The sequence below is a fragment of the Psammomys obesus genome, unplaced genomic scaffold, assembly GCF_907164565.1.
Source record: "Psammomys obesus unplaced genomic scaffold, mPsaObe1.curated_primary_1811, whole genome shotgun sequence".
Lineage (NCBI taxonomy): Eukaryota > Metazoa > Chordata > Mammalia > Rodentia > Muridae > Psammomys > Psammomys obesus.
Window position 1 is genome coordinate 13,309,102 of NW_026586173.1, and position 13,234 is coordinate 13,322,335.

The 13,234-nt window shown below is 55.4% G+C and overlaps 2 protein-coding genes across 2 annotated transcripts; one reads left to right on the forward strand and one right to left on the reverse strand.

Moving 5' to 3' along the window:
* The first annotated feature begins 1,217 nt into the window (after positions 1-1,217).
* On the forward strand, positions 1,218-4,994 carry Epor (erythropoietin receptor). The gene is made up of 7 exons (XM_055601402.1): positions 1,218-1,524; positions 1,858-2,033; positions 2,118-2,275; positions 3,089-3,242; positions 3,325-3,412; positions 4,073-4,160; positions 4,246-4,994. Exons 1-7 carry the CDS (start codon positions 1,490-1,492, stop codon positions 4,852-4,854), a joined length of 1,308 nt encoding a protein of 435 aa, XP_055457377.1. The 5' UTR covers positions 1,218-1,489; the 3' UTR covers positions 4,855-4,994.
* A 1,993-nt stretch (positions 4,995-6,987) lies between these two features.
* Swsap1 (SWIM-type zinc finger 7 associated protein 1) lies at positions 6,988-8,698 on the reverse strand. Its single transcript, XM_055601366.1, has 2 exons — positions 8,453-8,698; positions 6,988-7,771 (listed from the first exon to the last, which is right to left on the reverse strand). Exons 1-2 carry the CDS (start codon positions 8,681-8,683, stop codon positions 7,271-7,273), a joined length of 732 nt encoding a protein of 243 aa, XP_055457341.1. The 5' UTR covers positions 8,684-8,698; the 3' UTR covers positions 6,988-7,270.
* Positions 8,699-13,234: the final 4,536 nt, after the last annotated feature.

Sequence of the window (13,234 nt, forward strand, 5' to 3'; positions counted from 1 at the left end):
CACAGGTGGTACAGTCACCTGTCCATGGTCACGTTAGCAAACCCACCCAAAACCATACCCTGCTTTCTGCCCCACCCCCTACACTGGTTTAGGCACCGGTTGTGCCCCAAAAGGGCCCCGTTCCCTTGGAGGCCTATAGCTTATCTGTCCCCAGACTGCTTGCCAGCCCCGCCCCCTGGAGGGAGCCGCTACTTGGAAGCTCCTGGTCAGCTGTGTCCGGCAGCTGCTGCTGACCCAGCTGTGGACTGGGGGAAAGGGGAAAGGGAAGGGGAGGTGGGGTGGGGGGCACGGAGGGGCTGGGGCTCCGGGCTTCCTGAAGCTGGGGCTACAGCATGGACCATCTCAGGGTGCCCCTCTGGCCTCGAGTTGGCCCCCTCTGTCTCCTCCTCGCTGGGGCAGCCTGGGCGCCCTCACCCAGCCTCCCGGACTCCAAGTTTGAGAGCAAAGGTAAGAGCTGTGCATTGGCACTTCCTCATTAAGTCTCAGAAGGGGAGGGGAGTGCGAGGGCCTGAATCCCCAGCCTGGGTCCCAGAGGAACCTCCAGATGGGATCCTAGGGGCCAAACGGGGTGTCTGAACTTGATGAGGACTGTCAGTGTCTAGGCTCTGGAGTGACGCCCAAAGCAGAAGGCTTAGAAGATTGTTTGTTTGAAACAGGATCTCACTAGGCTTACCAGGCTGGCCTTGAACTGCTAGGATTAAAGGCATGTGTCACTATGCCTGTGCTGTTTTTGTTTCTGAGGCAGGATCCATGTAGCCAAGGCTGCCCTCAAACTCACTATGTAGCTGAAGTTGGGCTTGAACTCCCGATCTCCTGCCTCCCCACCTCCCAGCTGCTGGGATGACAGGCATGAGCCAGCACATGAGCTCTGTTTTGTGTTCTGAGGGAGTCTGGGACGCGGCAAAAATCGCAGCGGCTAGGTAGTTCTAGGTCGGAGCTCCTGGGGGAGGCGATCAAGCTCAGTGACCCTGTGAAGTGGATCCGGTTGCGGGAGAACGCGCGGCTGTAAACAGTTTGGCGCGCCGATGGTGCCCGGGGCTTGCTAGGAGGAGGAAGGGGGCGGGGGACACGGTTGGCGCTATCGAGGGGCAGCCGGGTGCCTGCGGGGACCGATAGTCGATTCCCCTGCACACACACCCGCTAGGGCGGGGCCGGCACCGCTCAACTCGCAGGGGGGGGTGGGTGTGCGCTTGGGGGTGGAACGAGGCGGGCGGGGTCGCTACTCTTGGGATTCTGCAAGACCCCTCCAGGGCCCTCTGGGAGGAGAGGGCGGGGCACCGAAATTATCGGGTCTGCACAGGCGACCGGAGGGAGGGCGAGGGGACTGTGGAAGACAGGCCTCGACTCTCCTGACCCTCCCCTTCCCCCGCCGCGGCCACCCCTTTCCGCAGCGGCCCTGCTGGCATCCCGGGGCTCCGAAGAACTGCTGTGCTTCACCCAGCGCTTGGAAGACTTGGTGTGTTTCTGGGAGGAAGCGGCGAGCTCCGGGATGGGCTTCAACTACACGTTCTCTTACCAGCTTGAGTGAGTCCCCCCAGGACGAGGCGGCCTTAGGCAGGGGTGGGTGCAGCAGAGTTTCCTGGATGTCATTGCCTGGAATGTCTCCCCGGGCCTGCAGTCAAGGTTAAGGTCGGACAGCTTGGGGTGAGAGGGAGGGGGAGGGAAAGAAGCGGTGTGGAGGGCGCCCTCTAGGGGTCGGGGCTGGGATAATGTCTCTCCATCAGTAGACTCGGGTCAGGTTGGAGTTAGGACGCGCTGGTCGTGGGCATCTGGGTAAAGGGAGTCGGGAACTCTCCAGTCACCTCCTGCCCTCCCTACTTGTTCAACCTTTCCTCCCCGGTTGCCCCGGCTGCGCAGGGGTGAGTCACGAAAGTCATGTCGCCTGCACCAGGCGCCCACCGTCCGCGGCTCCGTGCGCTTCTGGTGCTCGCTGCCCACCGCAGACACGTCGAGCTTCGTGCCGCTGGAGCTGCGCGTGACGGCGGCCTCGGGGTCGCCTCGCTACCATCGCACCATCCATATCAATGAAGTAGGTAGGTGAGAGGGCAGGGGAGCGCCCTCGGTCCGGGCGGGGGCGGGATGGGGTCCCCGCCTACCGGACCCATTTCCTTCTGCAGTGCTCCTGGACGCCCCCGCCGGGCTGCTGGCGCGCCGGGCGGAGGAGGGCAGCCACGTGGTGCTGCGCTGGCTGCCACCCCCCGGGGCACCCATGACCACCCACATCCGCTACGAGGTGGACGTGTCGGCAGGCAACCGGGCAGGGGGCACGCAAAGGGTGAGAGCCTGGGAGGACAGCCCCGCCCAACCTCCCTGCGTCCTGACCCAAAGTCCCGCTCCTTCAGGACCCTCTATTATTATTATTATTATTATTATTATTATTATTATTATTTTAGATTTATTTATTTATTATGTGTACAATGTTCTGCCTCCATGTACACCTGAAGGCCAGCAGAGGGCACCAGATCTCACTATAGATGGTTGTGAGCCACCATGTTGTTGCTGGGAATTGAACTCAGGACCTCTGGAAGAGCAGAGGGTGCTCTTAACCTCTGAGCCACCTCTCCAGCCCCTCCCCCATCGCTATTGGACTCGAACTCAGGACCTCTGGAAGAGCAAACAGTGCTCTTAACCTCTGAGCCATCTCCTCCATCGCTATTTTTAATAGCTCTCTTTCCTGACGCGTAGACATTAAAATTTATTTATTTATTTGTGTGTGGCATGCTTGCCACTGTGCACTTACAGTAGAGGTTAAAGGACGACTTTCGTGGCCCATATCTTTGGGGCTCACGATAGCGCACTGTCCCCCCAAACCCCGCCTTGCTCATGCCTCTGGGCAACCCATCAGAGCCTGGGCCCCTTTCACAGCCCGGTCCATGGTCTCTGTGTGGTGTCTGCCTCTGCCTTTTATATGGCCCAGGCCCAGCTCCTGACTCTGGGCGTCCTCGCTCTGGTTGGCTTTGCTACCGAGCGCCCCCAGACACCCTTCCTGCGAGGACGGTGCTGACTAGATACCTCCCTGCAAGCTCCCAGACCCCCTTCTCAGTCGGTGCTAGCTGGTTAGCTGTTTCCTGGCTCCACCGGCCCCCAGGTGGAGGTTCTGGAAGGACGCACCGAGTGTGTCCTGAGCAACCTGCGGGGCGGGACGCGCTACACCTTCGCTGTTCGAGCGCGCATGGCCGAGCCCAGCTTTAGCGGATTCTGGAGCGCCTGGTCTGAGCCCGCGTCGCTGCTGACCGCGAGCGGTGAGGCCCCAGTTCCTGGGGTGAAGGAGGAGCCGGGCGAAGACCTGGCAACCCCCCCCTGACCTCCTTCCTGCCCTCCCAGACCTGGACCCTCTCATCCTGACGCTGTCTCTCATCCTCGTCCTCATCTCGCTGTTGCTGGCAGTGCTGGCCCTGCTGTCCCACCGCCGGTGAGCCCCCAACCTGAGCTCTAACTTAGGTGGTCCCCTGGGATTTGCCTCGGGGGGTGGGGGGGGACGAGGCTCAGAGAGAGGCGAGCAGCCTGCGGTCACTGTTAAGAATGCAAGTTGGACCACACAGCCAGGCTCTTGGGCACCTGCTTGGACTTCCCTTGACCTTGGTGATGGCTTCTTCCTGCATTCCTTTGTGGGTTCCATTTCCCAATGCCGTCAGCTTTGCCAAATCAACCAGAAAGTTTAATGGAACAGATTTAAGCCACTGGCTTTAACGATCTGCCCAGTCACACTTGAGATACTTATATTCCCGGTGGGCTCAAAGTTTTGGCCTTCCTGCTTTTCCATAAGTGCACAACCTATTTTCCTTCGATGGCCCTGTTTCTTTACTGTGTTGGAACACACACACGCACAGTTTTGGTGGTTCTGGGGATCCCTGCCCCTACTCAAAAGGAGTCCGATAAGGGGTGTGAAGCAGCACACACTGAACCCCTGTGCACCCTTCAAAACTATCCCAGTTACTCTTAGGCCTCGCTGATGCCTCCCCGCAGGCTGTTTCCCATTCTCGCAGGAATGCCGGCATCACTGTGGTGGGGCTCTGAGAGGACACGGGTAGGTATCATGCGTCCACGGACTTGTTTCTACCCATGTCAACAGGACTCTGCAGCAGAAGATCTGGCCTGGCATCCCAAGCCCAGAGAGCGAGTTCGAGGGTCTCTTCACCACCCACAAGGGTAACTTCCAGGTAGGTGGCCTGTTCGTCCTCTCGGCTCCTGGGGGTGCTGCTGCCGCAGAGGCCAGGCCTCTGAGCTGGCGGGCCTGTCTTCTAGCTATGGCTGCTGCAGCACGATGGCTGTCTGTGGTGGAGCCCAAGCAGCGCCTTCCCCGAGGACCCGCCTGCCCACCTGGAAGTCCTCTCAGAGCGCCCATGGGGAGCAACACAGGCTGGGGACTCTGGGCCAGGTGACGAAGGACCCTTCCTGGAGCCGGTGGGCACTGAGCACGCCCAGGACACCTACCTGGTTCTGGATGAGTGGTTGCTGCCTCGGAGCCCAGGCGGTGAGAACCTCTCAGGGTCTGGGGACAGTGTGGACCCAGCGACTCTGGATGAAGGCTCAGAAACGTCCTCCTGCCCCTCCGACTTGGCCTCAAAGCCCAGGCCAGAGGGCACCTCGCCTTCCAGCTTCGAGTATACCATCCTAGACCCCAGCTCTCAGCTCCTGTGCCCACGGGCACTGCCTCCTGAGCCACCTCCCACTCCACCTCACCTGAAGTACCTGTACCTCGTGTCTGATTCGGGTATCTCGACAGATTACAGTTCCGGGGGTTCCCAGGGAGTCCATGGGGACTCATCTGGTGGCCCCTACTCCCACCCCTATGAGAACAGCCTTGTCTCAGACCCAGAGCCTCTGCGCTGCAGTTACGTGGCCTGCTCCTAGGACTCTAAGCCCACAACTTCTTGAACAGGATTGGTGAGGCCATACTTAAAGTCACTGCTGACCTCGGCCCTTTGCCCAGGGAGCGACAAGACTTGCAACGACTGTATATAGAAATATATGTATCGATTTTTCTACTGTGACTTTGTTTTCTTTGTGTGCGTGTGTATGGTGTGAATGTGGGTGCGTGTACACCTCGATTCATGTACGGAAGTTGATTCTCTCCCCTCACCTCCAAGCAGAGTGCCCCGTTCCTGCCATACTTCCTGTTCCGGGCTAGCTGTCTGTGTGCTTCTGCTTGTCTTTCCTGTCTGCCTCTCTTCTTGCCTTCGGCCTGCTGCAAAGGCTGCAGACTATACCAAAACCAGTTTTTTCGTTTGCTTTTTTTTTTTTTTTTTTTTTCATGAGTAACCATGTCCTTAGGTTTGCATGGGAAATGCTTTCTCCCTCACAGGTCTCTGGCTAGCACATATACTAGTTGTTTGAGACAGATAGCCAAAGGTAACCTTGACCTCCTGATGCTCCTGCCTCTACCTCCCAAGGGCTGGGACTTCAGGCACGCTCTACCACACCCAGCTTATCAGGTACTGGGCAGTAAACTTTTTACATGTTAGGGAGGCATTCTGTCTACTCAGCTACAGCACATCTTCTGCCATAGCCTCAGACTTAACCTTTCCCTGGATCTAGACTATGGAAACGAACAGCTAAAGTCTTTGAGCTAAGACTGAAATTTTGGATCTGGCCATGTGATGACTACAATGGTCAGGGTACATTTCACTGGCTGCTCTGACTTAGTGCCTCATTCCCCGTCTGTGACGTGAGCAAACATCAACCTGCCAGACAAAAACCCGTAACACACCCTGGGGCGCATACCACGAAAATCCAGTTTGGTGAATCAATGAGTTTTACTAGGGTTCTGTATGGGAATATGGGAGTAGAAGTGACTCAAATAGCTACATAACCAAAGACCACCTCAGCACGGCTGACAGCTCACAAAGCTGGGAACCCGGAGCTCAGAGCACAGCCTGAGCAGCTCAGCAGGTTGGAGCTTCCGTTCCAAGCAGCTCAGCTCACTTAGGAGTTTCAGGGACTTCCTGAAGTCTTTGAGTTGTTTACACCCTGAGCTTAAGGAGCTTTCATTGCAGGATGAGGTGTCTATCTCCCTTCACACCATCTTTGGTCTGTTTTGCTTTTTCAGATATATGTACTTATATTTCATGTGTATATGTGTTCTGTTTATATATATATATATATATATATATATATATATATATATATATATATGCATATCCACCAGTTCATGTCTGGTGGCTCAAGGAAGCCAAAATTGGGCACCAGATCCCCAGGAGAGCTGTAGCTACAAATGCTTGTGCCTGAGGTGGGTGCTGCAAACCCAGGCCCTGTGATCTCTTATCCGCTGAGCCTTCTCTCCAGCTCCCTAGTTTTTTGTTTGTCAAGACAGGGTCTCACTAAGTAGCCCTGGAACTTGCCATGTAGATCAGGCTGGCCTTAAACACATCCACACAGATCCACCTGCCTCTGTGCTAGGATTAAAGGCCTGTGCCACCACACCTGGCCCATCTCGGTTTTCTGAGACAGGGTCTACTGTAAGCCACAGTGGCTTCTAAAACCTGATGTAGCCAAGGACAACCTTGCACTTGTGACCTCTGACCTCTACCTCCCCAAACTGGCCTTACCATTTTGCACATCAGCACATTCAGCTTCAGTTTATTGACTTTAAAAAATGGATGTCCTAAGACAGCTAAACATATGCCCACTCCTTATGGAGTGATTCCACTCCCGGCTGTACGCACAGGCACAAGGTCACGTGACTTACAGCCCCCCCCCCAACAGGATGTAAGTCAACACACTGAAGTAACTGAGACACAGACAGCCATGGGATATGCAAGAGGAGCCAAGAATGGGAGCACACTCCACAGGCTCTGCCCTCAAGAGATAAGCCTGGAGGATCAGGAGTTCGAGAACATCCTCAGCTAAGTTTCTACCTTGAGGCTAGCCTGAGCTACAAGAGATCCTATTTGGGGAAAAAAATGCAGCAGGTAGAAGGAAATATGTTTGGATCTCATTAACAATGGTGAGTAGCAAAGGAAGCCTGAGAGGATTTAATTTATTTATGTTTAAAGTTTTATTATTTATTTACTTATTAGTGTGGAGGGCATATGCTTCTACCCAAATGTGGAAGTCAGAAGGCAACTTGAAGCAATCAGTTCCAACTCTCTACCACGTTGGTCCCAGGAATCAAGGTGAGGTCATCATGCTTGTCGTCAATGCCCCTCACCTACTGCGTCAGCCATCTTACCAGCCCCTGCCGATGCTAGCTGATAACCAGAAAACCTACATCTTTCAGGTCTCTGAGTCTGCACCTGTCTCTGAAGGATGTATTCCATCCAAGGGATTGTCACCCATCAGTGGTCGGGCCCTTCATATCCAAGCTGGGCTTAGACGCTTGCGCTGGCAATGGAGCGATCTTCATCTCTCCGCCGGGTAAGAAGGTCACTGACCACTCTGTCCTGGGGCTCAGCTTGTCCAAATCCAGGCTGGCCCGAAGGCAGCGGTGCTGTCCGGAACCTAGGGCATCAGGCTGCAGCCAGCACTGTGCAGGAAAATACCGCTGAAGTAATGTCAGAGGAGGGGCGTCACCGTCTGCTTCTCTTTGGGTCTCAAGGGCCACCACCAGCCCGCAGCCGCCACTGGCCCCAAGACGGTGGCTGAAGTACGCGGCAGTGTCTAGAAGCAATGCAGCCAGGTAGGCGACTTCCTGGACACCCGGACCTTCCGTTAGGTACTCTTCCAGACCATCCAGCAGCACAAGGGACGGAGAGGGCCCTGGGGCCTCGTGGGCAGAGGCTAGCAGCTGGAGCAGCTCTTGAAGTGAGGACGGGTACTGGAATCGAACCTTCTAGAAGACAGGAAAAGGCCAGATTTAATACAGGAGGCCAAGACTCCCTATTACGGCTGCCTCGCTTTTCCCGTATTTTCCAGGCTGAGGCTCTCATGCTCCATCCGTACGTGAAGTTCCAGAATGAAACAGCGGCTCAAATATTCTTCACCCCTGTCCCCTGCCCCTTTCCAGCACTTATCAAAATTATTTAAGGAAAAATTATTTTTCTTCTTTGATACAGGGTCTCATATAAACCAGGATGACTGCAAACTCGTTTTGTTGCCCAGGATGATCCACTGACCTCATGAGACCCGCATCCCGGGCGTGTTACTATGAAGTCCGGTTAAAGGGATGGAACCCAGGGCTTCGCGCAGGTTGGGTGCGTGCTCTATTGAGCCCCAGCCCGTCTTTTGTGTTGTTATTGTTGTCTGTGGTGGTGGTGGTGGTGGTGGTTTTGTTGGCGCCCGTGCTCGCTAACAGCCCGACCACAGGACGCTCTCTAGTTCAATCTTAACTAAACCGCACGGTCCCGGCCCGCGTGGCTACTCTGCCTCTTCCACCCACCACTTCCACAGAGGCTATACGACGATCTCCGCGTAAATCTACGGTCCGCGCCGCCATTGGCCAGCCGAACTGTCACTCACGCACAGACTCTCCCGCCATTGCTTGACACACGGCCAAGTCCGGCCCTCCGGGTACCTGGAGCCGCCAGTGGTCCCGCGCCGCGGGTGTGCTGAGCGGCAGGCTCTGGAGCGGCCTTCGTGTCAGGAAGAGCACGGGCCCGCGGCCTTCCCCTGCCGCCTCGAGAGCGGCCGCGAACAGCAGCGACGTCTGCGCGGAGCGCGGGGCGCCCAGCAGCAGCAGTGGCGGCCCGGCGCCGCCGTCCTCCCCGCGCCCGGCGTTCAGCACCCGCCGCAGCGCCTCCGCCATTTGCCGAGCGCCGCTGACCAATCAGGGGTGCGAAGTCATCTTGGGCCCGCCCACACCGAGGCCTGATTGGCTATCGTTCCTAGCGACGCCCAGTCGCTGGAGGGGTGGGCAAATGCTCAAAACCCGGAGTGGGGAGAGCATGGGTGCTGGGGGGAATCTGCTGCCGGAGGCCGCGCGAGCAGATTAAAAGGAAGGCCGAGGGTCCAGACGCGCTCCGCAGGGACGCCCAGCCTCGAGGGTGGAGCCCAGCCGATAAGAGCTCTTCCAGAAGACCCGAGTTCAGTTCCCGCCACCCACTAAGTGACTCCTATCCAGAACTCCAGTTTCAGGGAATTCGACGCCCTCTTCTGGCCCCCACGACAATGGCACACTTATATACATGGCGCGCTTGCGCACACACACGTAAAAAATTAATCTTAAAAAAAAAAAAAGGCTGGAGAGATGGCTCAGCGGTTGCTCTGCTCTTAGAGGTCGTGTATTCAATTCCTAGCAACCACATGGTGGCTCACAGCCGTCTACACCGGGATCTGATGCCCTCTTCTGGCATGTAGGTGTACGTGAGGACATTTTTAAAAAAGACTTATTTATTTATTTATTATTTATACAGTATTCTGTACTGCACATGTGCCCAGACATCAGAAGAGGACACCAGATCTCATTCTAGATGGTTCTGAGCCACCACGTGGTTCCTGGGAATTGAACTCAGGACCTCTGGAAGAAAAGCCAGTGCTCTTAACCTCTGAGCCATCTCTCCAGCCCCTAAACAAATCTTTAAAAAAAAAAAAAAAAAAGATGTAGGTCAACCTTAGCTATACAAGCCTGGGCTACGTGAGCACCTGTGTTAAAATAAAATAAAACCAGACTTCTAGCCTCAGCTTGCCCAGCTGCAAAACGTGTGTTCTGATTCCTGTGATCACTGCCATGTGTTGATGTGAATATTTGCTAATGTCACAGAAGGACAGTTACAGATGGACAGGGATAGCTCTTTGCTTTTCTTTGCGTGCTTGAATATGGGGTTGTGTTTTTATGGGCTACAGGTTCATAGATGGTCTTTTATACAGGCTATGGGACTCATAGGCTTTTTTATTATGAAATAGGGTCCTAGACAATTCGCACTTGCCTGGAACTCTCGGAGGATGGCCATTGACTTTCCTTTGATCTGCTCGAGCAGCTGCCGGCAGCCGAGAGCACCCATTTTCTCCCCAGTCCTGATCCTGTCTGGCCTCTGCTTGGGTGCTCATTCCTGTACACCCAGCGCTTCACATGCTGAGCCCTCTCCCCTGCATGAGGACTCTAGAAGAGGGCTGTCATCTGACTTTCTCTAGGGCCTTCTTAATGCTTGCCTGTGCTGAGGTGAGCGAGAACGTTGTGTGTGTGTGTGTGTGTGTGTGTGTGTGTGTGTGTGTGTGGAGAGAGAGAGAGAGGAGAGATGAGGAGAGAATGAGGGTCTTGGTTGCCTCATCCGTGAGAGTCTGCAGACCACACTGGGGAACTTCGGCTCTTGTTAAATTTTTGGATGGAGGAGGGAAGAGTGATGGGCACCCAGAGGAGTGACCCCGCTTGCTCAGCCAGTCTCTTCACCCAGACGTGGCTCTGGAGCTGTCACTTAAGCTTGCGTTTCCCTGGAAACCTTGTCTCCTAGTAACTTCAAAGTGGTAGCTGTTGCCTGGAGACGCAGGGACAGGGCGGAACTGTGATTTCCTGGGCTTACTCTCTCCCTCTGGGGACAGCAAACAGCTCCACAACATCCCCCAGGACACCCACACACACAGCTGGGCACCCCTACACCCTGCACACACACCATGGCACTTTGCATATATTCCTGTTCAGATTTCCGTTAACACACACAGCCCAGCCCTGACAAAGCCTTCCCTACAGTAGCCCCACATTCACACTCCGCACCGTTCCTTGCACGCTCGCGTGCACGCACACACAGGCACACACACACACACACACACACACACACACACACACGAGCACACACAAACACACACGGGCACGGGCACATCTTGAAATGACTGCTGTGACTGACATTTTCCACACAAGTGTCCATCCATCTTCAGCACGCTGACACTGGTCTGGGAAGCAGGCTGCTTCAGCCCCAGACCCAGACACACAACCTGACGCTGCTCAGCCGAAAGCGCACAAACCCCCCCACTCACAGGAGCACACTGAGCACAGGGCCTTTGCACTTCTTCCTCCTTGCCCAGAAGACTTGGCTCTGAGGGCTCCGTCTGGCTCTGCTCTGTCTGTCCGGCTGTTTGCTGATTTGGGCTCTTCCTTCCTCCCTTCTCCTCAGCACCGAGGACAGCACAGGGCCCCACGTGTGCTCAATAAGCCAAGCATCCTAACACCGAGCTACATACACCCTGCCCTCTTTGCCCTTCCCCACTTCAATTTTTCATTTGCTTATTTTATTTTATGTCTGTACGTGTTCGCCTGCGTGTGTTGTGTGCACCACATAAGCCCGGTGCCCTCAGAAGTCAGAACTGGGACACCGTGTGACTGGTGGCTGGGGACTGCGTCCAGGTCCTCCGCAAGAGCAGTACTCACTGCTAACGCCTGGGCTGCTTCTCCAGACTCCCTCCGTGCTTATCTTGCTTTTTAAATTTTTATTTTATTTCATTTTCCAAGACAAGGTTCCTCTGCGTAGCCCTGGCTCTCCTGAAACTCACTCTGTAGGCCAGGCTGGCCTCAAACCTGGAGAGATTTTGCCCACTTCTGCTTCCCAAATGAATGATGGGACCGAAGATGCACACCACTGCAGCTGCTGCTGCTGCCGCCTGCAACATTTTGACTTTTTAAACTGAGACATTCATCTCCTTAAGGTGCCTAGGCTGGCTTTGAACTTGACCTAGGCAAGCCTCGAACTCATGACCCATCTGTCTCAATCTCATAAGCAGCTGGGGTTACAGGCTGCAGCACTAGGCCTGGCTACCATTTGCTTTTCGTGTGTGTGTGTGTGTGTGTGTGTATTGTGTAATTTTTTTGTGTGTATGAGTATTTTGTCCATCTGTAGATTTGTGCAGCACAAATGTGCATGGAGGCCAGAAGAGAGCATCAGAGCCCCTGGAACTGGAGTTACAGATGGTTGTGAGCCACTGTGTGGATGCTGGGAATCAAACCCAGGTCCCCTGGAAGAGCAGCCAGTGCTATTCCCTTCTGAGGGCCCTCTCTCCAGGCCCTGACATTCTTTCATTGCTTATCTGTATGTTCTGCTTACGGCTGTTTTACCTGCATGCCTGTTCATACGTGTGCCTGCCGCCTGCAGACAGCCACCAGAAGAGTCGGGTCCCCAGGAACTGCAGTTCCAGCTGTGAGCTGTTCCGTGGGTGCTTGGATTAGATCTGGACCTCTAAAGCAGCCATCTCTCTAGAATCTTTCCTATTCGTTTTTATGGGTACCTGCGGGTGCCTGTGGGCACTGTAATGGTGCACAAGAGGCAGAGGATGATCTGTGGGAGCGGGAGTCAGAGCCCTCCTTCCATCGTGTGGGCCCTGAGATTTGAACTCAGGCTGTCATTTCGGCTTGGTGGCCGGCCGTTTGATCTGCTGAGCTCTCGTCTGCCCCCACTGGTTCATTAAAAGTTTGTGTGTGTGTGTGTGTCTGTGTGTGTGTGTGTGTGTGTGTGTGTGTGTGTGTGATTGGGGAGCCACCCATGGCAAGCATGTGGAGGCCAGAGAAGAACCTTGTCTATCTTGTTCTCTTCCTTCCACTTGACCTGTGTTCCGGAGACCAAACTCCGATCTTTGCAGCCCGTAGCTGCCCAGCTTTGTCTCAGGCAGCCCAGGCTGGCCTCCAACTCGCTGTATCGCTGAGGACAGCCTTGAGTTTTTGATCCTACCGCCCTCCTCTCCCAGGCGAGTGGGTTACAAGTGTGCCTCGTGTGCCCAGGCACAGACATCATATCCTGGGATGGGACTCAGCCTCTCCCACACCAGGCACACGGCCTGCCCCTGAGCCGAGCTCGCAGCGCTGGAGGGCCGGAGAACAAGCTGCGCCTTCCGCCTGAGGCCATCCCTTCCTGATGGGTGTCTGAGCAGGGACCAGCCGCAAGGCCCGCCATCCCGCCAACTCAGCACCAAGGACAGGGGCAGCCAGGCTGTCCGCGGCCCTGAGACTGGGCCCCCTCCCTGGCAGCCCCACAACCGAGGAGCAGGAGCTTTCCAAGCAGCCCGCCCTGGTCGGTCAAGACACCTATGACCTCAGGAGAGCCTTCTCAGGGCTGCATGGCTGATCCCTCCACCTCCCGGACCGCCTCCTCCTCCTCAGTCTGCCCTTCATTCAACGAGTCCCAGCCACGCAGACATCCCTGTTCTTTCCCGGAGCCATCAGGCAGGGGCCTCACCTCAGAACCTTTGCCCTGGCTCCTTGTGTGGCTTCTTACCGCCACACACCTACACACGCTTTCCAGATAGTCACGTGACCCCCTTTCTTCCCTCACATCTCACCCGTGCTTTTTTCTTCTCTGCGGACTCCAGAAAACTCAAGGAAAAATTATCTGTTTATCTATCTATCTATCTATCTATCTATCTATCTATCTATCTATCT